Raw genomic sequence first — 23,634 nt, forward strand, 5'->3', positions numbered from 1 at the left:
GCTCAACCCTGCCACAAAATGACAGGGTGAGAGATGAAAGGAGGCATCTAAAAGCAGACCAGGTGGGTAGCTGGACATTCCAGTACAGGCTAACAGAAAGGAAAATGCATACGACCACTTTCTGGTCTGAGATCCTTCCTGCCAAGGCAGGAAGCTTGGTAAAAGCTGGGTTGTGAACCCAAAAGGAAAGCCTATGATTTTATACAATCAGACCTCAACTGAGAAAGGACTGCTGCTTTATTCACCTGGCCATGCTTTAAGTTTGTCTAGGTCATTCTCTCCTCCTTCTCCTGTCTGCCTTGTAGAGAATATTTGTGAGTGTGGCTCACACAAGCAGCTCATTCCTTGTCAGCTTGGACTACCATCAGCACTTCCACGGCTTGCACAACAAGCCACCACAGCCTCTAAGGGACAAGGAAAGGACTCGGACTCCCACAGCCTGCACAGGATCAGATTACAGAGCTGGAGAGTGCTGGGAATAAAGCAAACATAAAGCTGACTGAATGGTTAGGATCGCAAACCAAACCCCAAGCATGTCAAAGGCCACAGGTACCTCTCCATTTCCTGGAGAACATCCAGTAGGAGCTGTATGTCTTTTGTGATCTTGAGCTTCTTCCCAAACGGAATACCCGAAATCACAGCGTCAAAGCTTTCTGAAGGCAACGGCAACACTGCAGAATAAAGGCAGGTCTTCACATCTGACTATGGGGAAAAACGAACAGCAGCTACGCTTCCATTCGCCTTACAAAACTGTCTGCCAGCTCTTTCACAGGTTATGCACCCAGATTCATGGCTCCTTCTGCACCTATCCTCACCAAAAGCACGAGGAAGCCACCAACCCAATGCAGACTGGGAAGAAACAAATGCATGAGAGCGTGGTTTAGCTTGCAGATTCTCTGTTACTGGTGATAAGTTTGCCCCAATAGCACAATTCTCTAAACAGGGGACTGCATGGGTCCAAGCTAACTGCCTCTTCTCAACACACAGCACATCTTTACAAGCAAAAGGCAAAAGAGGATTTAAGCTTGCAAGCAACTTACTCCAGATGTTCACGTGCACCTGTATGAATGGCAAGGAAACACATGTTAAATTCCTCTCTGTCCCCCTTTTTTCCCCCCAAGAGTCTGGTTACAGCCAGAATCACTTGGATTCTCTCCGAGCTTGTGTCTCTGAAGCATCTCCCCAGAGTTTGTGCACCCTGGAACAGTCAGTTCTCTTGACCGTGAGGCAGCACTGCATCCTTGTGGTGATGAAGGCCGGTCACATACCACGCTGTGCTGGCCAGAGCATAGCCAGCACGTGAAAGGACGAGTCTATGGGTTCTCCATCCCTCAGCATGCTCAAAACTCGACAGGACAACGCCCTGAGCAACCTGATCCAGCTTTGGGGTTAGTTCTGCTTCGAGCAGGTGACAGGACTAAAGACCTTCGGCGGTCCCTTCCCACCTAAACCCTGCTGTGATTCTGTGCCAGCCTTTCTAGATCTGGATGGAGATGCTTCTTGGACCACCCTTGGAGCACCTCTTGCAGCATAACAGTTCTGTAACAATTTTATCTACAAATGGAAGGGCAAGTTGCCTACAGTCCTTCTCAAAATATGCAGAAATAATACTGACCAGTGACAAAGACACCAATTACTTGCTCAGTATTAGAAAAGCTTGACATCAAAGCACCTTCCGTTATCCTAGAAGCCTAGGCCAATCACAGCTTTTCAGTACAGAAATAAAGCACTATATATTTTCTTATCAATAAGAAATAATATTCCTTACCATTCTGGTAGGAATAAATATTGCAAGGTGAAAAAAAATGTATACTTCCATCATCCGCGCACAGGGAAAAACACCCAGCTTTTGTCTGTCAGAAATTTCATACAGGACTAATTTAGACTCAGGCTTTGAGGTCCCAAGTAAGGTCATAAAATTACTACGTTCTCCCCAGACTAGCTCAGGAACTGAGAGTAAACACATTCCCTCACATCCAGGAAAAAGGCATCGTCATTTACTACTGCAAAACATTAACAATTTAACACTGAGCTTAAGGAGTCCCTGCTATTCTCCTCTGGTAAATTTAAGTTACAAGCCACATTTTATCTGGATTTGTCCTTGCTGTGTTCCCCTAAGACACAAAAAACTCTCACGTGGTAGGTACTCGTAGTGGTATTCCCACATTTACCATCAAGACAGACAACTACTGCCCATGTCTGACAATTATTTTCATTGTCTTCTGCTGAGTTTATTCTTGCCAAAGTTCAGAGGGGGAGAGAACAAATAATTACCCGTTTGCTAGCGCTACAGCGTCTCTACTCAGCTACTGGTTGAGAGCTAGCTCTACCACACATCGCCTCAAGAGAACCTACATCAGCTGTATAATCCCAGAACCACAAAAAACTTCCAACATGTCTTGCCTGGGAAGCCTACAGCCATACCTTTCACAGAAGCTTTGAGTAACTCAATCTCATCCATCAGGCCTGCAGTCCTTATATTCACATCTGCGCCCTCTAACTGTGAATCACTTACATCAGCACCCCAGTAACAGGCTTCCTGTTCAGAGAAAAAACAGAAAAGTCATCTAGTTGCCAAACAGATGTATTTATTTTACAAACCCTTCTCAGAACTGCCTTGTTGCACAGCCCTTCCACCATGAAATCCTCGCTGGGAGATCCACTGCCATTACACAGAGCAATCCATAGACCCAGCGGACAGATGAATGGGTGAAGTCTGTGCTATCTTCACTCCTTCCATGCTCTGGTCTGCTCAAGACACTTGTAACTTTCAGAAATAATGAGGCTATGTCCTAACAGCAAGACCCCAGCCAGCTACAGACAGCCACGCTGCCTCTAATACTGACAACCGACCGTACTGTCCCACTGACACCTCCATTCCCAGGATAAACCCCGGCAGTTTTCAAAGTCCATGGCTGCCTCACACAAACCCTGCGGTACAAATCCAGGGCTGCCAGCACCTGCCTGCACAACTGCGCAGGACCTTGGTTTACGTTCCTGTGGAGGAACATTTGTACTAGGACACTTCTAACAACTGGCTAGAAAGATCAGTTTGGTTCCAGCTTTCCAGTCACACACTCTGGTATCCCTGTGGTACAGACTTTTCTTGATGCAAGTACAACGCGTCTTGCAAAGGTCCTGCCTGTGCCACTGCCATATTCACGGGCCACTCTTTGGCAGCTTCCAGCAGTACCGTCCCCAGCCCACACTTGGGATCCAGCACAAAGGCACCCACCTGCAAAAACAAAGGGGTTATGGCATCCCACGCAAGACAGACTCCTCTCCCAGGACAAAGCCTCCTCAGGGATGCACAGAACACCTACAAACTCCCACTGAATCCAGTCTAGGTAACAGCAACCACTGGTTTACCAGGCCAAACCTGCCTATAAGAGAGCAGAGTAGAAAGCATCGATAGTTTCACTAAAGACAATGCATCAATGCATCTAGCCTTGAGGTGACACTTAGGAAAACAAATTACAAGTGGACTGCAGACGGGTATTGGTACCAAATTAATCTGTGGAAAACATCACACTTGCTTCTGTTTTCTTTTGGGAGAACAACCCCAAACAAGGTTTGAAGCCTGGACAGTGAAAAAATCTTGCCATTTAGACATATATATCCATACAAGGACTAATACCTCTCCTGAGGAGGACCCGGGATTACAGCAGATACCTGGTTGAACAGCAGGTGGCAGCGCACTCTGACCACAGACGAGGCAAACCCTGCCCACAGCCATTAGAGCACGGGGCATTAAAATCACCACACTTCTCCCAAGCTTCCAGCACCAGCTGTGACAAGCAGCAATCCCCTCCTTCATTCAGGACTCTACATCTTTGCCATGAACACCCACTTACGCTGATTTCAGCCAGAGATGCCATGGCCCAACTGTGGACCGCAGCCCTGCGGTTTTGATATACTCTCTGTTTGCCAACGGAAGCCTGCAGACAGCAAAAAACCAAGGTAAGATAATGGTACAACCACCCAGAAAAGCCCATGTAATAAGAACGAACAAATGAACTGGACAGATCTGCAGACAGACAGATAGAAACCACAGTCTGCTTTTATCCATAACTCACTGCAAAGTCTGGGCTACGTGCTCAGCTCAGCTCCAGACAGACCACAAGACTAGTGTGACAGTCCAGTGAATATTAAACCAGAAGACAAATACTCACAGTAGACAGCAAGAGCATTTAGAAATCATGCCTGTTCTGACACTGCCTAGACACATCCGGTGAGGAGAACGCCTACCTGAAAAGAGTAATCCCCACCACAGAGTGAATGTCATTAAGATGTACAAAGATCTGAAAGAGGAAAAAAAAATACATCAGAAACCCACAACCTGAAACTACAATAGCTTTAACTCATTTAAACCAGACACAGAAGATGTTTCTACAAACTTCTGATCCTAGTTTTTCAGAACAAAAAGGCACACTTTCGACAGTTATGATTAGTTGGAAGAAATCACACTAGGTAATCTGAAGGCCACTTTAAAGATGATTTAATACCCAAGCAAGCAGGGAGGGGAATTTTGTCAGCCAGGAATCAATCAGCAAGCACTTGAATCTAAGGGAGCCAAGTTTTATAACACCAAATGGGTATTTTTAATTATAAAACCACTCACTCTAAGCAGGAGAAGATTCTTCACAGTATACTAGCTACTAGCACTGAGCTGTTCACACATACATCCCCTCTTTAAAAAAACGAACAAAAACCCAAAACAAACCCCCATCAAAAAATGAGTGCCACTAAGCCATATTTCAGATGGAAGGCAGATGTGGGTAATACTTCCAGAAGAACAGGCACCTCGAAGAAATTGTCCTCCTGTGCCATTCAGAGCATCCCAAAAGCAGACTGAGTTCCCCAGCAGGTCTTGCATGACCGCAATCCCTCCCTGGGAAGCCCACAGAGAAACATGATGCTTTTGAAATATCCCAGTCTTCAGCACCTGAATGGTTTCAGAACAAAAATGTGGACAAGAACAAGAGCCCCACTTCAGGCTCAACAAAGCCGTATTTGATGCAGAGCCCGGGAAAACTGGAGTCAGTGGATGAACTCAGAGCTTCCACAGAAGGCCGTAGCATCAGCGCTGAGAGCAGCTTCCATATGCCAAGCACAGGCATGGAGAAACAGCTTGTAATGACCAGCCAGTCCTCTCCAAGGTCTCCAGACAGCTTTGCACCATGGAGGGCTCCTTAAGCAAGCTCCTTGTCAGGGAGAGGGTCTAGGAAGAGGCTCTCCCATGAAGGGCATTCTCAAGTCCAGTTCCTCGAGAACATGGCCTTGCTGCCCGCTCTCTTTCCCTACAGAGGCTGAACCAGCTGCCCAAGGGCTCAGGCGATCTCCGTTTTCAACGGAGCCCAGCAGTCCACAAGCGGGCCGGATCCCAAGACATCGCCTGTGTGGATCCTGCCCCTCTCGTACAGGCCCATGCTGGGCGGTCTGGTATTTAAGGGCTCTGGACAGCACGCACACAGTGGCTACCACAAAGCTTTGCTCACTGCTACCAGATCATTTCTAGCTAAACTCAGCGGCAGAAAGACAAACAGGGAGAGGCCACGGTCCCGCGTGCAAAGGGAGAAGAACACACAGCAAAAGATGTCAGGGACAACTCTGGAAGCAGCCACAGGCCGTCCAGCAGACAAGCACCACGACCTCCAGATCGGGGTCCCGCAGGTCAGCCCGCCACCCACACTGCTTCATGAGTGCTACGCCAACAGCTCTTCCCATCTCCTGCAAGGGGGGAGAACCGTCACAGGCAGTAGAAATAACGGGATTAAGAAAACTACAGATCACAGCCTTGACTGCATAATCCTCATAAATACCTGGGGAAAGAAAGGGTCTCTTTCACCCCTACAAGAACAGTTTGTACAAAGACCAGAAGAGGCACCACAGGGCACAGCAAGCGAGCGAGGGGCAGAGCAGACGCATGGCAGGACAAAATGACTATCACTCGGCTCGAGTGCGGGAGCCTGAAGTTCAAGTGCTGCCCAAGCTACAACAAAAGTTGTCCTCATTTTAGAATTGTATATCACGCACAAAATGTAAACTGTAAACTAGATAACCTAAGAGCAAACTTGTGAATGCATAACTGCAACTCACAGTTTTAATGCTTTTATGGCATCTAGAAAGCTCTGAACACCTTCAGAGTATAAGAGTTCAAACGAACAGCACAAATTTAACCAAACATTCATGTTGGCAGGCTGATGTGTCTCACCTTCCCAAGGCACTAGCTTTAGCAGGAAAAAAAGAAATATCTAGCTAAGCTACTGTTATCTTCAAGTAAGAGAAACCTGCATAAATTGCAGCTACACAGGGTTTCTTTTTGATTTTTTTTTTATTTTCCTCACAGTAGAAAGATATTGTAGATGGGAAGATTGCTGCATGGAAAGGGCCCCTAGAGGTCTCTGTGCCATCACCCTCTCCCAGGGACCAAGATCCACCCCCAGGACACCTCCCAGGGCTGCACCACCCTCCTGGGGAACAAGTTCTCCCCATTACCCAACTAGAGCACAGCAAAGCTGCAAATTCTGTCTTTTGCCCCATCTTCTGCACTGTCTGCCACAACTGAGAAGAGTCTGGCTCCATTATCTTTGCAATGGCCCTTGAAGCAGCTGTAAACCACTATCAGATCACTCCTCAGGCTCCAAAAGCCCAGCTACCTCAACCTCTTGCCTTTACTTATCCACAATAACGGGCATTGATTTGAAAAATATTCAGGGTAACAGTGCCCACAAATTAACAACAGCCCTTGTATTTCTACTTGTTTAAGGTAAATGCAGGTTAAGGGCTCTTCTGAGAAAATACAGCAAAAGCTTCAATCCGTTTGCTGTTCTGAAACAGACAACGCACAACTGAAACGACAAATAAACTACACATCTCTCTTCACCTTCGCTAACTTCTTCTAAAACATAGATACTTTAGCATATAGCATACCTGTGAAGGAAGTAGTCTGGCAATCGCTCCACTACAACGGCAAGAAACTCTGAAACTGAAGCTAAGCTGCCCATTCACAACAGGTTTCTCCCCATTGCTTTTGGAAGGGTCTTCTAAGGAAGTCTTCTTTTCAGTCCGGCAGTCCTGATCACTCTTTCTCTCCGGTACCACACACCTCTCTCCAGCTTCCATTCGACATTCCTCAGACACAGGCTCTCTCACTTGTTCTGTTTTCTGCCTTTCCGTTGCAGTATTTGTCTCTTCTTCTGATTTCCTCTTCAGAGGCAATCAACCTTCTGGAGAGACGTTGTCTTTCTTCCCCTCGTGCCCATAAACGTTTCTCCAGGTGGAGAGAACATCCAGACAATACTTTGACTCCTCAATGACAAGGCTTTTAATCTCCTGCAGCATTTCCCTGGAAGAAAAAGCAGCTTCAGGTTAAGTAGTTCAGTCTCAGCATTTGGTTTTCCTACAGACTGAGAACAGCTGTTAGCAGACTGTGTTCAGATTTCATTTATGTGTGAACCCAGGAACCACAGCAGCAGCCATCACAGGCACAGCTGAGCTCTCAACACCCACCTACCCCACCAGCAGAGACCCAGGCCTCTCTCTGATTACGAGCTCTGCAGAGCCAAGAGTAAATCGTGCAGGACTTGAAGTCTGCAGAAGAATTCAGCAGCCCTAGAAAACGAGATGACCCCTGAGAGTCATTCCCAGCGACGGAGGACCAGCCTACCACGCCATCCTCCCCGAAAGCCCTTGATCCAGGATTAGAGATGTGGGACACTTTCCAGGATTGAAACACGGACATGAACGTGAATCACGCTGATCCAGCTCAGAACAAAGGCCACAAGTTTATAAAGGAAATCTCTCCTTGCTCTTCATCAACCTGCCTTCAATCCCGCAAGGTCTCCTTGACCTAGCTGTGACAAGAGAGGCACGAGGAGTATCCAGGCCAATGCACTTAAAAACCGGGGAGCTGGTCAAAGGGGAAGGAAAAAAAAAGGTATTTCTAGTTCTCATTTAGACTCCTGGTTAAATTTGATCGTCAAAGCTGAAGGCCATCCATGATCTCCCAAATAAAATCCCACCAGCACGCAGATATCAATCTGTTTTACCTGAAATTCTTATTCCAACACCAACCAAGAATGTGACCCGAATAGCTGAGGTTTACAAGAAATCTGTGTACTGAGCAGTTCAGTGACACAGGACCTGCTTTGCCTAAAGGGAAGTGACTCGTCCTTAAAATGCACACCAGGGCCCAGAACTGGACTTCAGTTTCGGGGTGGGGTGGGTGGGTTTTGTTGTTTTGGGTTTTTTTGTGGTGGGGCGGAGAGAGGGGGGCAGGCGGGTGGTGGTGTTACGCACACACACGTGTGTACAGTGCCGGCAGAACACAAGCTGGTAAGGTATCCATTCCAAACAATTTTAAAGCCATTTTCAGCACGGAAGAGAGCACTGAAAACAGACCCGGGTGAAAGACGCTTCAGAGCTGGTTACTGTCAATTAGAACTACAGCGCAGAGCTGGGGTGGGCACCCACGCCGCTGGGGAGGGCGATCCGCAGACACCCCCCCCCCCCGCGCCGGGATCGAGTCAGCAGCCGCAGCCCGGGGGGGGGAAGCGCCGGGAGGGCAGGGGGGGCCGTCAGCTGCCCCCCACGGGCGACCTTCTCTGCTGCTGCCGCCCCCGGGGCTGCGCAGCCTGGAGAGAACGAAGGGGGTGCCTGCACCGAGGGGGAGAGTCGTGGCCGTGGGGCGCAGCCGGGGCGGTTCGGCTGGAAATCGGGCAAGTCTCTCCGATCGCATAGAGGACGAGGGTCTGGCTGTTTTAAAAGCAGGCGAGAGAAAGGGGTTAGCGTTGGTAACACAGGGAGAGGGGCTAGGTGACTTTTCCCCCCTCTTCTCTTGGTCTTCAGTCATTTTACTGTCGTTGTGTCACCGAAAATCCGGGAATAAAACCTCGTAGCACCACTGTAGTGTTAACAGGCAGCATTCTTTATTGCAGCACTGGATGCACGGGGATAATTCCACCAAACGTGCATACCTCATACCTTTTCCATGCAGTTTATGTAGATCAAAAATATACATATTTATTTTATTCATGCATATTCAGTATTATTCTCTTTGGCGACTGGTGTAAACTTTTCTCACTTCCTACGTAAATGGTTGCGCAGACTCAGTCACCCTCTTCCGTTGTTCCTTTTTGGGTAGGTGGTGTCACGTGAGTAGGGGGTCAGGGACTCGGTGGTCGCCATCTCCCCCTGCCGGAATCACCTTTTACCTGCTGGGCTCTCAATCTCGGCAAACCTGCTCAGTTTCTTCAGCCCGTTTCACAGAACCACACTCCATCGTTTCTCTTGACAAAAACACAATTACCCGCTAGGGTTCGCGTTAGTGGTCACCTAGAGACGAGACCCTCTGTTCCCAGACCTGATGTCCCAGTGGGTCGGGCTGTACCAGGGACATAGCAGCACTGTTCATGTTTATGGTCAACTGATTCTATCACCCTGGTTACAGTTGCAGCAGTGAACTTTTCCCTTCGCTTCTTCAGTTGCCCACCACCGAGGGAGCCCAGCCCTGGGCTCGCCTGTTGGACACACTGTGAAGCGGGCGGATGCAGGACCAGCGAGCTGAGTGTTGCTTCTCCCGTCCGAAATGTGGAGCCTCGTCCACCATAAGAGTCAGGCGTTAGCCGCTCACATGCAGCCCTGTGGATGGCAACGAGGAACGGCGTGAGAGCTGCTGCTTTGCTGGGGGCTGAGCGCAAACCGCAGGAGGGACAAACGGGTGCCCACGCCGCAGCCTCCAGCAGGTACCTGCGATGGTTTGGCTGGGGGCCATCGGTGGTTTGAAACCTGAAGGAACAGCCGCTGGAGGTGAAAAAGGAGGGGATCCGCATGCGGGGCAAGCACCAGCACATCCGTCAGCAACAGATAAACACCACGAGCTGCATCAGTAGTAGCGTCCTATACAGTGGTGGGTAAGCCACCATCCCTGGGGCCAAATCCACTCCTGCTACTGTGGCAGAGTGGCGCAAGGAACAAATTCAGCTCCCTTGGCCAGCAGGGGAGTTGGGTGTGAAGGTGTGTGCTGGCTCGCTCCTCCTCTCATGTCTTTAATACACAAATTTCACTCCCTTCCCTTCACCCAGCTCCACGTGAACTTTACCAGAGGTTTATCACAGCAATTAAATATCTTGTTATCCAAGCACTCATCTTCAGGAACTTTTATTCTCCAGACTACTCTGTTATATGGGGCAACGTTCTCATCCTCCTTCCCACTTATTTACAGGGGACAGAGCCAGAATGTGAAGTAACATAGGTTTCATGAGTCATGTGTAGTCCGGTCTTTGTGTGGGCCCAAAAGGAAATGCTGCAACAGCAGGAAAAGTGAAATTCTGTCTCGCCTACCACAGCTCATGCATCTCTGGGTTAATTAAAAACTGTAGCGGTCCTTTGGCTTGAGAACAGCATCTGTGCTCCAGACCATGCCAGTCTCCAAGAAGCGCTCAAAATCCAGAGGCAGACAGAGATAACAGATTTCAGTAGAAAATTCAGACTTAAAGTTACTTGTAGTCTTGGTTCCCTTCCCTCAGTCAGCTGGGGATCACAGAATCACAGAATGATAGGGGATGGAAGGGACCTCTGTGGGTCATCTAGTTCAACCCTCCTGCTGAAGCAGGGTCACCTACAGCAGGCTGCACAGGACCTTGTCCAGGCGGGTCTTGAATATCTCCAGAGAAGGAGACTCCACAACATCCCTGGGCAGCCTGTTCCAGGGCTCCGTCACCCTCAGAGTGAAGAAGTTCTTCCTCATGTTCAGCTGGAACTTCCTCTGCTTCCGTTTGTGCCCATTGCCCCTTGTCCTGTCGCTGGGCACCACTGAAAAGAGTACACCCACCCTTGAGATATTTATAAACATTTATAAGGTCCCCTCTCAGCCTTCTCTTCTTCAGGCTGAACAAGCCCAGCTCCCTCAGCTTCTCCTCATAGGAGAGATGCTCCAGCCCCCTCATCATCCTCATAGCCCTCTGCTGGACTCTCTCCAGTAGCTCTTCATCTTTCTTGAACTGGGGAGCCCAGAACTGGACACAGTACTCCAGATGGGGCCTCACTAGGGCTAAGTAGAGGGGAAGGAGAACCTCCCTCGACCTGCTGGTCACACTCCTCCTAATGCACCCCAGGATCCCATTGGCCTTCTTGGCAGCCAGGGCACACTGCTGGCTCATAGTCAACCTGTCGTCCACCAGGACACCCAGGTCTCTGTCTGCAGAGTGGTTCTCCAGCAGGTCCACCCCAAGCCTGTACTGATATATGGGGTTGTTCCTCCCCAGGTGCAGGACCCTGCACTTGCCCTTGTTGAACCTCATCAGGTTCCTCTCTGCCCAACTTTCCAGACTGTCCAGGTCACGCTGAATGGCAGCACAGCCTTCCAGTGTGTCTACCATACCTCCCAGTTTGGTGTCGTCAGCAAACTTGCTGAGGGTACATTCTAACTCTTCATCCAGGTCGTTGATGAAGAAGTTAAACAAGGCTGGGCCCGGTAATGACCCCTGAGGGACACCACTAGTTACCGGCCTCCAACTAGACTCAGCGCCACTGACGACAACCCTCTGAGTTCTGCCATTCAGCCAGTTCTCAATCCATCTCACGGACCACTCATCCAGCCCACACTTCCTGAGCTTCCCTAGGAGGATATCATGGGAGACTGTGTCGAAAGCCTTTCTGAAGTAAAGGTAGACAACATCCATGGCTCTCCCTTCGTCTACCCAGCCAGTCATGCCATCGTAGAAAGCTATCAGATTGGTCAGGCATGATTTCCCCTTGGTGAATCCATGCTGACTACTCCTGATAACCTTCTTTTCTTCCACTTGCTTGATGATGACCTCCAGGATAAGCTGCTCCATCACCTTTCCTGGGATGGAGGTGAGGCTGACCGGCCTGTAGTTCCCTGGGTCCTCCTTCTTGCCCTTTTTGAAGATTGGAATGACATTGGCCTTTCTCCAGTCCTCGGGCACCTCTCCTGTCTTCCAGGACCTCTCAAAGATGATGGAGAATGGCTCAGCAATGACATCCGCCAGCTCCTTCAGCACTCGTGGGTGCATTCCATCGAGGCCCATGGATTTGTGGGTGTTCAGATCACTTAAACGATCCCTCACACAGTCCTCCTCGACCAAGGGAAAGTCATCCTCTCTGTGCGCTTCTTCTCTTACCTCCGGGGCCTGGGATTCCTGAGGGCCAGTCTTAGCACTGAAGACTGAAGCGAAGAAGGCATTCAGTAGCTGTACCTTCTCTGCATCCTCCGTCACCAGGACACCCGCCTCATTCAGCAGCGGCCCCATGTTGTCCCTAGCCTTCCTTTTGCTGCTGATGTAGTTGAAGAAGCCCTTCATGTTGTCTTTGACATCTCTTGACAGATTTCATTCCAGGTGGGCCTTAGCCTTGCATGTTGCTTCCCTGCGTGCTCTGACAACATTCCTGTATTCCTCTCAAGTGGCCTATTCCTCTTTCCATGTTCATAGACCTTTCTCTTCCATTTGAGTTTTGCTAGAAGCTCCTTGCTCATCCATGCAGGTCTCCTGCCTCCTTTGCTAAGCTTGCTACTCATGGGGATGCACTGATCCTGAGCACGGAGGAAGTGATGCTTAAATAGTGACCAGCTCACTTGGACCCTCATACCTTGTAGAGTCCTGACCTACGGGATTCCTCCATGTAGGTCCTTGAAGAGGCCAAAGTTAGCCATCCTGAAGTCCAAGGTTGTGATCCTACTTACTGCCCTGCTTCCTCCATGCAGGAACCTGAACTCCACCATCTCATGGTCACTTTACCCAAGGCTACCCCCAACCTGCACATCCTCAACCAGTCCATCTCTATTTTTCACCACAAGGTCCAGCAGAGCACCTTTCCTCGTTGGCTCCTCCACCACCTGCATCAAAAAGTTATCATAAATGCTCTGCAGGAACCTCCTGCACTGTGTGTGCCTGGCTGTGTGGTCTTTACAGCAGATATCAGGGTGCTTGAAGTCCCCCATGAGAACTAGGGCCTGTGGAGTATATGCGAGGAGTATAGTCACGATCTCAAATTTTAGGAAAGCCAACTTCCAGCTCTTCAAGGAGTTAGTCAGTAGGACCCCCTGGGAAACGGTTCTCAGGGATAGGGGGGCAGAACAGAGCTGGCAGATCTTTAAGCATGTTTTACATAGAGCGCAGGAGCTCTCAGTGCCCAGGTATAAGAAGTCAGGCAAGGAAGGGAAGAGACCAGCATGGCTGAGCTGAGACCTGCTGGTCAAACTAAAGGGCAAGACGGAACTGCACACACAGTGGAAGCAGGGACTGGTATCTTGGGAAGAGTATAGAGACGCTGTGCAATTGTGTAGGGATGGGGTAAGGAGGGCCAAGGCACAGCTGGAGCTCAATTTGGCAAGGGATGCAAAGAATAACTAGAAGGGCTTCTACAAGTTCGTCAGCCAGAAAAGGAAGCTTAAAGAAAGCATACCCCCCCACCCCCCGATGAACAAGAATGGCGACCTACTATCAACAGATGAGGAGAACGCTGAGGTACTCAACTTTTTTGCCTCACTCTTCACTGGGAACCTCTCTCCTTGCCCTTCCCCAGTTGATGGACTGCAAGATGGGGTCCAGAAGGGCAAAGCCCTTCCCACTGTAATGAAAGACTGAGTTTGGGACCACCTGGGGAACCTGAACACACAGAAGTCTATGGGACCTGATGAGATGCATCCTAGAGTCGTGAGGGAATTGGCTGATGTCATTGCCTCGCCACCCTCCATGATATTTGAAAGGTCACGGCAGTCAGGCAAAGTCCCTGGTGACTGGAAGAAGGGAAACATTATGCTCGTTTTTCAAAAGGGTAGGAAGGAGAACTCTGGGAACTACCGACCTGTCAGCCTCACCTCTGTGCCTGGGAAGATCATGGAACAGGTCCTCCTAGAAGCTATGCTAAGGCACATGGAGGACAGGAAGGTGATTCGAGACAGCCAGCATGGCTTCACGAAGGGCAAGTCATGTCTGACCAACCTAGTGGCTTTCTATGATGGCATGACTAGATCAGTGGACAAGGGAAGAGCTATGGATGTGATCTGTCTGGACTTCTGTAAAGTCTTTGACACGTTCCCTCACAACATCCTTCTGTCTAAATTGGAGGAATATGGATTTGATGGGTGGACTATTTGGTGGCTAAGGAATTGGTTGGAAGGTGGCAGCCAGAGGGTAGTGGTCAATGGCTCAATGTCCAAGTGGATGCTGGTGACAAGTGGTGTCCCTGAGGGGTCCATACTGGGACAGGTGCTCTTTAATCTTTTCATCAATGACTGAGACAGCGAGATCAAGTGCACCCTCAGCAAGCTTGCAGACAACACAAAGCTGAGTGGTGCAGTTGACATGCCAGAAGGATGGGATGCCATCCAGAGGGACCTGGACAGGCTTGAGAAATGGGCCTTTGTAAACCTCATGAGGTTCAACAAGGTGAAGTGCAATGTCCTGCATCTGGGTCAGGGCAACCTCTGCTATCAATACCGGCTGGGGGATGAGGGGATTGAGAGCAGCCCTGCCGAGAAGAACTTGGGGGTACTGGTGGATGAAAAGCTTGACATGAGCCACTAATGTGGGCTCGCAGCCCAGAAGGCCAGCCGTATCTTGGGCTGCATCAAGAGAAGCGTGGCCAGCAGGTTGAGGGAGGGGATTCTGCCCCTCTACTCCTCTCTGGTGAGACCCCATCTGGAGTCCTGCATCCAGCTCTGGAGCCCCCAGCACAAAAAGGATGAACAGGCCCAGAGGAGGGCCACAAAAATGATCCGAAGGCTGAAGCACATCTCCTGTGAGGAAAGGCTGAGAGAGTTGGGGCTGTTCAGCCTGATGAAGGGAAGGCTGCAGGGAGACCTGATTGCAGCCTGTCAGCACCTGAAGGGGACCTATAGGAAAGATGGGGAAAATATTTTCAGCAGGGCTTGTTGCAATAGAACAAGGAGTAATGGCTTTAAACTAAGAGAGGTTAGATTTAGACTAGATATAAGGAAGAAATTTTTTACGGTAAGGGTGGTGAAACACTGGGACAGATTGCCCAGAGAAGTAGCAGAGGCCCCATCCCTGGAAACATTTAAGGCCAGGTTGGACGGGGCTCTGAGCAACCTGGTCTAGTTGAAGATGTCCCTGCTCACTGCAGGGGGGCTGGACTAAATGACCTCTAAAGGTCCCTTCCAACCCAAAGCATTCTATGAAGCTATGATTCTATGGTTTGTTATCTGTCGGTTTTGCTGCACCCCATGATGCAAGTACCAGCCCCATCTTAGTCGCTTGAAAAGTTTATTACAGCGCGGAGAGAATTGTTAGTAGCACTGTAAGAGCAGTGAGGGGTTGAGATCTTATAATGAAGCAAGCTGGACTGTGTGCCTATCTAAAGTCCTTTTTACTCTCAGTCGAGACCTTGAAGGTTTTGTGTGGTAGCTGTGCCTTTCACAGGAACACCTTCCTTACCCGATTGCTAGATCCTGCGTGTACAGTTCATGGCAGGTGGTCAGCCAAGTGTGGCTATGGATGGAACAGTGCTTCTCTTATAAATGCATAAAACTTTAACATGGAGGTGAAATTCAAAGTGTCGATTTCAGTTCCTTACTGAGTAAGGACCACAGAAAAACTGATATTCTGTGCACAAGGGAAAGAAGGGAATTCATTAATTAAAGTGCTGTTCATATTTGCTGATTATTTTTTCGCCGTCTTGTTGACTGGCTTGCTTAGTTCTTCTGAGGACAAAGCCTGTAAAAGGTTGGGCTCAGCAAGCTCACATCTGAGACAGTCGTACCAGGCTGTGCAAGGTTGCACAGCCAGACAGGGATCCATTAGCCCTGATTTCATGCTGTTTGCCATGCCTGTGCTGCTAAGCACAGCAGGATTAATTTCCATGCAAGTGTGTTTAAACTCCACCAGCCAAGAACAGAACGGTACTGTCTACACAACATTTGACTTGCTTGGTTTTTAACACCTTTAGTCTGATTGCTACCGGAAGGATTGCAAATTGCATGTGGCGAATGTGCTCTATGTTCTGAGAAATCAGCTAAGGCTAATTACTGGGGGAATGGTTGTACGGGAGGAAGCAAACGCAAAGGTCAGAGTTATGCTGTCATCAAACTGTAACTACTGAATGACCTCACTACATTGTTGCTACCTAGATGAATGACCTGCTGCGGCTACGGACTACGCAGGATTCTCCGACACAGTTCTTTGTAGGTTTTCCAGTAAGCTGATCAGCTCACTTCCAAACATCACTCTTTGAAAGAGGTGGTCAGAAAGCTTTTTCTCCCCACATGGAGCAGATGGTTTCAGAGAAAGTTTCAAGGTCATCTTGACAAATACGGTGCCAGAGAAAAGACAGAATTGTGCTCAATGAGCAGCTTTAGAAGCAGTGGAGCTGAATTAAACTGTACCAGAAAGAGGTGGAGTGGGAAGACGTGGAAAGAAGTGCATGATTCACTGCTGGAATCTAAAAGTGTTGATGTATGGGGAGGAAAACTATCGTATGTTCCTCCTACATTTGTAGGAAAACAGGTAAACATCTAAAAAACTAACTAACTAACTAAAAAAAAAATAGTTTGACAGAAGTAATCAGTATTTTGCCAGACTTCCTACTTCTGTTGTAAAAATACAACCTACAGTGCTTTGAAAGTGAAGAAGAGCTTTTCTTTGCTAAGCAGGTCTTGAGCTTATTATTCTTGTAAGCTTAGCCTAAGAAAAGGCATTTTGTTCTTACCACATTTAGCATCTTTGTTTTCACCTCTCCTCTCCAAGACACCACTCATTCTGCAGGACCACAGTCTGTGATTCTAATAAGAAATTCTGCTGGTACGGGTAAACATGGATGTGATTTCCTGTGAAGTCTGATAAGAAATAAACTAGCAAGCGTAATAGTGGATTATAGCTCCAAGTGGCAGCTGGCATTTTCAGGATTTTCCCCTAGGTGGTGCCCAGTCGGTCCTTCAAAGAGTATCGATTGCCACCCAGAGGACTCTTCTCAATTCTATTATTGCCTGCGTCACACGTGGCTGACGTTATTCTAGGAGGAGGTCGTTCAGTGTCTCTGTAGCACAATTCACCCATAAAATCGTTTATCTTTGAGAAACTTGGCTAATGCTGTAGATGTGTGAGAAAATCTTGGGTGAGGGTTACTGTAGAGTATAAAATGTTAACCAGAGCATAAGATAATTTTGGAATTCAAGTTCAAGCTAATGGAAAAGTGTGACAGATAGAGGATGTGATGGGACCACATCAGTACTGGTGTTCTTGTTTGTTCACCCCATGCATAGCCTGAGTCCCTGGGGCTCTGACCTGAGATTGCTGAGAAATACTTATGGCTAATACAAAAGCTGATGATTTGGACTGGGGTCTGTAGCTGAGGAAAAGCATACGTTTATAGTTTCATATGAAAGATGATGACAAGAATTGCTCAAAAGATAAATTAGCTGTAAGAAATCACTGACAGGTTATCTCTGGATGAGGTAAGCGTGCAAAAATTGGAAGCTTGCAAGAAGACGAATGAACATGGTTTTACTCAGAGGTATGACTTAAGGGAAGAGTAATGTGCTTGGAATGTTAACAGAATGTGGCTAGTTAGGAATTGTGGATATGTAAGAAAAAGGGAGATAGTGTAAGCTTGTAGAGCTTATCCCAGCTGAAACTAGGACAATGGCTTACCTACATCATTAATGCCAGTGTCAAAGGGGTTGGGACTTCCAGAAGAACACAGTCTAAGGAGCACTTGGAACTTTCCACACACTGAGATCCAGATTCAGGATCTCTCTTGAAAATCTTGTCTACCGGATGCGGTCCTACAGACAGGAGAAAAGAAGGGAAGTTCTTGCCTTCAGTGAAGAAGCCTGGGAGTTGTTCACTAATCAACTTAATCTCTGCTTCGGGGGTGAGGAGGTCTGATACTCTTTTCCAAGCTCTTAACAGAAAACGTGCTTGCAGTTGAGTGAAACAAGCATGGATCTGTGACAGTTCATGAAGAATTCTGGTTAGAGATGAACTGAACATCATGTCGGATAATGTGGCATAGGGAACGGTGAGTATGGCTGTTACACTGCTATTAGAGTCTGTGGGCGGGAGGAGTCGGAGTGCCCCTGAGGGGATAGAGTAGGGACTTGGAATGATCTCAAGTTGGAGAAATAATCTAAAATAAATGTAGATGAAGGGAAGCATAAAGGTAGTGTAGTCTAGGCTAGAGAAACTTTGGGGAGAAAGAGGAAATAGAAACAAAAGGTGTTGCAGAGAGACAGGTAAACACCTTGTGCATCCTCTGTAACAAGAGGCTGGGATTAAGGCCAGGAAGAAAAACTTTCTGAGTGATCAGACGGGTAGGCACTGCAGGAGGGGTCAGAGAGAGATGACACAGCTTTTCATGAGAGTCTTGAACATCAACACCCAAATTGTCAGCATTGCGTATGGGGCTTTACTTGATCCTCTCTCCTCTCGAGGAGAGAGGCCAACTCGATGGTCTCAGGAGGTCTCTTTCATTCTATATTTATGATTCATGAATAGATGACGTTTTTATCCCTACAGGAAAAAGGACTGTGAAGAAAGACAGTAGGAATGATGATGATGACGAACCCAATGAATAGAACCTTAATGACAGCTTGACAGATGATGAGGAAGAGGAGCATGAGCCTACTGATTGAGACTCTGACTGGGAACCAAGTTCAGAAGACAAGGATAACGAGGATGTTCCATCTGAACATGAGGAAGAACTTCTTCCCTCTGAGGGTGACGGAGCACTGGCACAGGCTGCCCAGGGAGGTTGTGGAGTCTCCTTCTCTGGAGATATTCAAGACTCGCCTGGACAAGGTCCTCTGCAGCCTGCTGTAGGTGACCCTGCTTTGGCAGGGGAGTTGGACTGGGTGGCCCACAGAGGTCCCTTCCAACCCCTACCATTCTGTGATTCTGTGATTCTGTGATTCTGTTTACGTGCTTTTGCAAGGAACACATAGATTTGTTAAGACCAAAAAGGAGCTGCATGGAGCAACACTACGATCTGTTGTTCCTCCGAACACAGGTCCAACCTGTCTGTGTTAAGACATGGATGCGCAAGGGGAGGAGCTGCTTTGAAAACTGTTTTTTCCTCAGTGATGTAGGCACTGCAAGAAGATTGTAATGAGGGCGAGGGGATTCAGCAGTCCCTTTCTTGTCCATATGTATTATTATGGTGTTTCGTTTTTTTTTTTTTTTCCCTTAAGAGACGGAGCCAGAAGATGGCGCTCTGGAAATTGTTTTCTGGGCTACTTTCTATTCTAGCACCCTTGGTGGGTCATAGCTTGAACTAGTATTTTAAAGGTTGTTAATGCTTCATCCTCTAGTGTTCGAAATAAAGGGAAGTCTTTAGTTTTGCTGAAACGCAATATATACTCTGTTGACTGCAAAGAAGTTACACTTCACACCTGCAGTATCGCAGACTAATTCTTGGCCCTCACTGGGGAATCATCTGTCTAAAATATTTTGTAATGTTGTTCTGAGTTAATGCAGTCTCAAACTTCATTAGTCTGCTACCAGCTTTCCTTTCGGGTGTACCTTTGATTCTCTTGATGTGTAGTAGTTAAATAAACATTGTCTAAATCTCTTGAGAACAGGCTCTCTCTGTACTGAACCACTGGTAATGTCACAACAATTACGGTATATTTGCTCTCATTACAGTAGTACCTCTTTCCATGCACCTACATTGCTGGAATTGTCTTCAGTTCACAACAAAGCTTAAACAGGGCTGAAATATAGCTGATGGCTGTATTTTTTCACACTTAAATGTGTAACAGACTGTGGGAAAAACGTGTAACTATGTCTCTGTGATTTCTAAAGACTTTGTTGGAAGATCTTGCCTTCACTTCCCTGAGCTTTCAAGAAAGAAATTTGGTCTGCCTAGAGTTAAAACATTTTAGTATGTTTGAGTGCAGATGACTGGAGCCATGTGAATTTGTCATTCTTTTGGCCACTCAAGCTTTTCAATTGCATGCCAGATGTTCTCTGCTTAAAATAAGATGCACATTGCTGCAAACTGGCATCAAGCCGCTTTTGGCTGCAGGATAATCTTTTGCCAATTGTGTGTCAGACGTTTCTCTCAAAAATTGTACATATTGAAAATCTAAACATTCACGATGGGCCACTGTTCCGCATTTGGAGAACATCAGCTTCTGTTGGCTAGTGGCTTACAGTTTGCCAAACCTATTTCATACAGAAAGAATCCAGACGGTGTTTTTTACAGGCTCTGATGATTTCTGTGACTGTAACCTTCCTCAAGAAGAAACACTCTGTATCCTGTAGTGGTATCCTGTGGACGGCTCTTTAAGCTGCTCTCAGGAGCTACCAGCCTTTACTTTGAAAGCAGAAAGACATTTTTACCACTGGGGGTTCCCAGTCAGATACATAATCACAAAAGCAAGATAACCTACATTCGACACGTCCAACTTCTGCAGCCACTCCACAGCTCAACTGCATGAGGTGTGAAAAACCACATCTGTTTTTTTCTTTTCAATCTACCAATGGATAATTTAATTTAAAGTTCTCTGTTCCTTGCATGATGAGGTACAAGCCATAATTACTTCTTTTCTCCTTCTTTTAAGTCATGATACCATAGATGTCTTTCAAACTGCCTCTGCGTTCTCCTTCCATAACACCTCAACTGCATTTCAAACATTCCTCCTTGTCCGCAACATGGTGCATGGGGAGAAGTTGTGAAGGCATGACTCTGGGAGAGGTTTTCCATCAGTATTGGACAATTTCTTTTTTCGAGTATTGCTGTGCAAGTTATGGTTGCACCCTCAAAAGAAGAGAATACCCATGATTTCCACTTTGTTGTACGTCCTGTCCCAGTTTGACAGCAGCCCTTCTGGCCACACTTCCCTACCAACCCGTGCATGTAGCAACTACTGGCCAAACTGCCATAACGTCCCCCTGCTAAATTCAACCTTGAGGAAAGACCGTGCTCTTTGCGGCAACCTCTCAGAGAGCCGGGGTTTGCTCCCGGGTTTTCCTCAGGGCTGTTGGACGCTCGGCACTGCCACAGGACTTGTCTGTGCTGGGAAAGAGCAAACCCTGGGAAACAGCAGAATGCGGGAGCCTTCCAGAGCCGTTTCTGGCAGAACGGAAGCTCCAGTCCTGCAAGCAGCTGAAGCCAACCCTGCACGTCAGTGGGGGTTTTGAGCAGCATTTTCCCCGTGTCAGTACTGAAGGGCTGAGATCAGCTGCCAAAACGGTGAAATGCTGCACTTCGATATTGCATTCATGATCGGCAGAGCTCAAAGGCGGCTGACAAAGATCATCATTTCTAGACATGGGGTGTGTTAAAGGTGAAGAGAGGGCTTCTGGATATGTATTTTTTCCTCTAGCACCGTGACCGGTTATTAGTGTGTCTCCCGAAGAAGGCATCCACGAGACACTGTCCTTGTGCATCCTGCAACGGGTATTTTGCCTTTGCTGCACCAAAGTTGTGTGTGGAGAGGAGATTTCGGCACACGCTGCTAGGGAGTTTTACCAAGTTTGTTTCTAGTTTATTCCTTGGTGGTTTTGCTCCAGGGAACCAATACGAACGTTGTGGAGACTGACGTGGAAGGGCGTTACAGGGCTTGGCCGAATCCTCCGTCAGGGGCGAGGAGGTCTTTGTGGACGTGGTGCCCTCTGCCAGGCCCAGGCCGTGTGTTTTGATGGGCTCGTGTGCCCGTCTTGTTGTTGGAAAGAGGCTCATCTGGGGGGGAAAAGCCAAGGGGCAACCGAACCTGGCACCGCTGGGCCTCACCACTCCTGCACCGAGCTGTACGGGGGCTCGGCCCTCCATGCAGCCCCGAGCCCTCCTTCTCCCCCCATGTCGTGTCTGTGTCAGGCTGAGCAGCGCCGGGTGGCTGGGCCAGGCCTGGGAAGACCGTAGGGGGTGTTCTAACCTATTCAAGTCACCAGTAGTTGTGACTAGTTTGTTAGCAAGTACTTCAGCATCTATACTGTTTAAGACTCCCAAGCTTGTTCCTAAGATACCAGTTACATCTCTCTTCAATCGTTGCGAGGAGGTAAGGGTTCTTCATGTAACCACGTGTACCATCCCGCATAGGATGTACCTCGGAAAGGTGAGCAAATAGGTTTGATGGCAGAGACGTTAATCTGCATTTATAGTTCCACTCGCTTGAGAGAGTAGGTCGGGTTAAACAGTATTTGTTGTTGACCAGGATTTTTGATAGCGTAAGGACCAATGTTAAAAATGTAAGGATTTAGACTTGTGGGTGTCTGAATGGATTACTTCTCAAAATTTTGTTGGGGTGACATTGTGATTGGTACAGACATAGCCGTAGTTGAAGTCTTTTCCTGTGATATGTCTAATCCAAATTTAAATGATAGTGCTCTGTCTCCTCTGCCAGTGATTCCTAAACAGACAACAGATACTGATTGAATTATAGTAAAATTGAACCAACAAACATCAGATGCACAATGCCTCCTACCTGTCATGGGTTCTGGTTTTTGTTCAGGAAATTTCCTGATAGTAACTTGGGTTGAAGGAGGGAAATCTCTTCTACTGCTAGCATTAAAGGTTCGACAACCTATGTGGATTGTTTTCCTTTTATCGACCTTCCATTTATGCATCGAATGTTTCCATTCTGATTCATGTATTTGCAATTCCTGGTTGTCGTATGTGATGGCAGTTGCTAAACTCATTCCTGTTAAGTCTTTTCCCATAATCCCTGTATATCCAAAATAGGCTTTTGACCAAGGGTCATCAGAGGTTGTGGTGTTAAGGGGTAGATTTTTAGATGCACCTTGCAGGGTCTTTACGAGATCATTGTCAGATGGTTCAAATGAAGGGAGTGGAGTTGAACTAGGTTGTGTAGTCGGGTCAGGTTTGATTGCATCTATTTGAAATTCGAAGTGTAATGCCATTGCACACTGTTACCACCGACAACTTATAAAAGTGGGTTTTACAAGAGTAAAATTGTGCCAGCAATCCCATTGTTCAGTGACGCAGTACGTGGTTGTCACTTGAGTGAGTGAGTTCCCGGAACAAGATATCCCTATTCTTGTAACTTTCTCATGAGCTGAGCCATTGACCACTCTACATCCTATATGGATTTCTTCTCCTACCTTACCTCTTAGGGATGGATACCAGCTATTCCAAACCCACTCATGTTTTGGAAACACTTTGTTGTTATGTAAGACCACAGTTGCCAGAGTTATTTTTTCTTTTGACACTTCTGTCCTTGCATTGTGTCTAATAAAGGCCTGAGACCATGGCCACTTTGGGTCCTGTTGACTACAAATCAAAGGGAAATGTATTGGTAAGATCAAACATAATATAATGGAATTCATCATTCTAAAACTTGGGTTTACAAATGATTATGAATGTGAAAAATAGTATTACAGCTAGAATGAGGGACAAAATTCCATGGATGCACTTGAGGTTAGCGTAAGCCAATGTGTCCATCCACGTGCAGTTCATCCAGAATTCCTGTGAACACAAAAAAGAAGAAAAACACCCTCGGTCTTTGTTGACGACGGGGTTAAAAGGTAGGTGAAATCCACCGCGTGCTGATCCGGTGTATTTTTCCTGAGCATTCTTTGCCTTCCCATGCATAGGGATTTTTAGGAGTGACTAGTACCATTGGCACTGCTCCAATTTGAGGCATTTTTACTAGCACACGTTGTCCTGCATAAAAACCTGTAGGGTATTCTC

At 47.5% G+C, this 23,634-nt stretch overlaps 1 protein-coding gene across 1 annotated transcript; it reads right to left on the reverse strand.

Annotated features, from left to right (window-relative positions):
- Positions 1–507: 507 nt before the first annotated feature.
- LOC104338422 (THUMP domain 2 tRNA and snRNA guanosine methyltransferase) lies at positions 508–7,677 on the reverse strand. Its single transcript, XM_075427170.1, is given in 9 exon segments — positions 508–671; positions 2,425–2,539; positions 3,164–3,235; positions 3,855–3,886; positions 3,889–3,938; positions 4,249–4,301; positions 5,653–5,730; positions 6,934–7,348; positions 7,670–7,677. Coding segments are annotated over 9 exon segments (987 nt in total).
- Positions 7,678–23,634: the final 15,957 nt, after the last annotated feature.

Source organism: Opisthocomus hoazin, chromosome 7 (genome assembly GCF_030867145.1).
Source record: "Opisthocomus hoazin isolate bOpiHoa1 chromosome 7, bOpiHoa1.hap1, whole genome shotgun sequence".
NCBI classification, from domain to species: Eukaryota; Metazoa; Chordata; class Aves; order Opisthocomiformes; family Opisthocomidae; genus Opisthocomus; species Opisthocomus hoazin.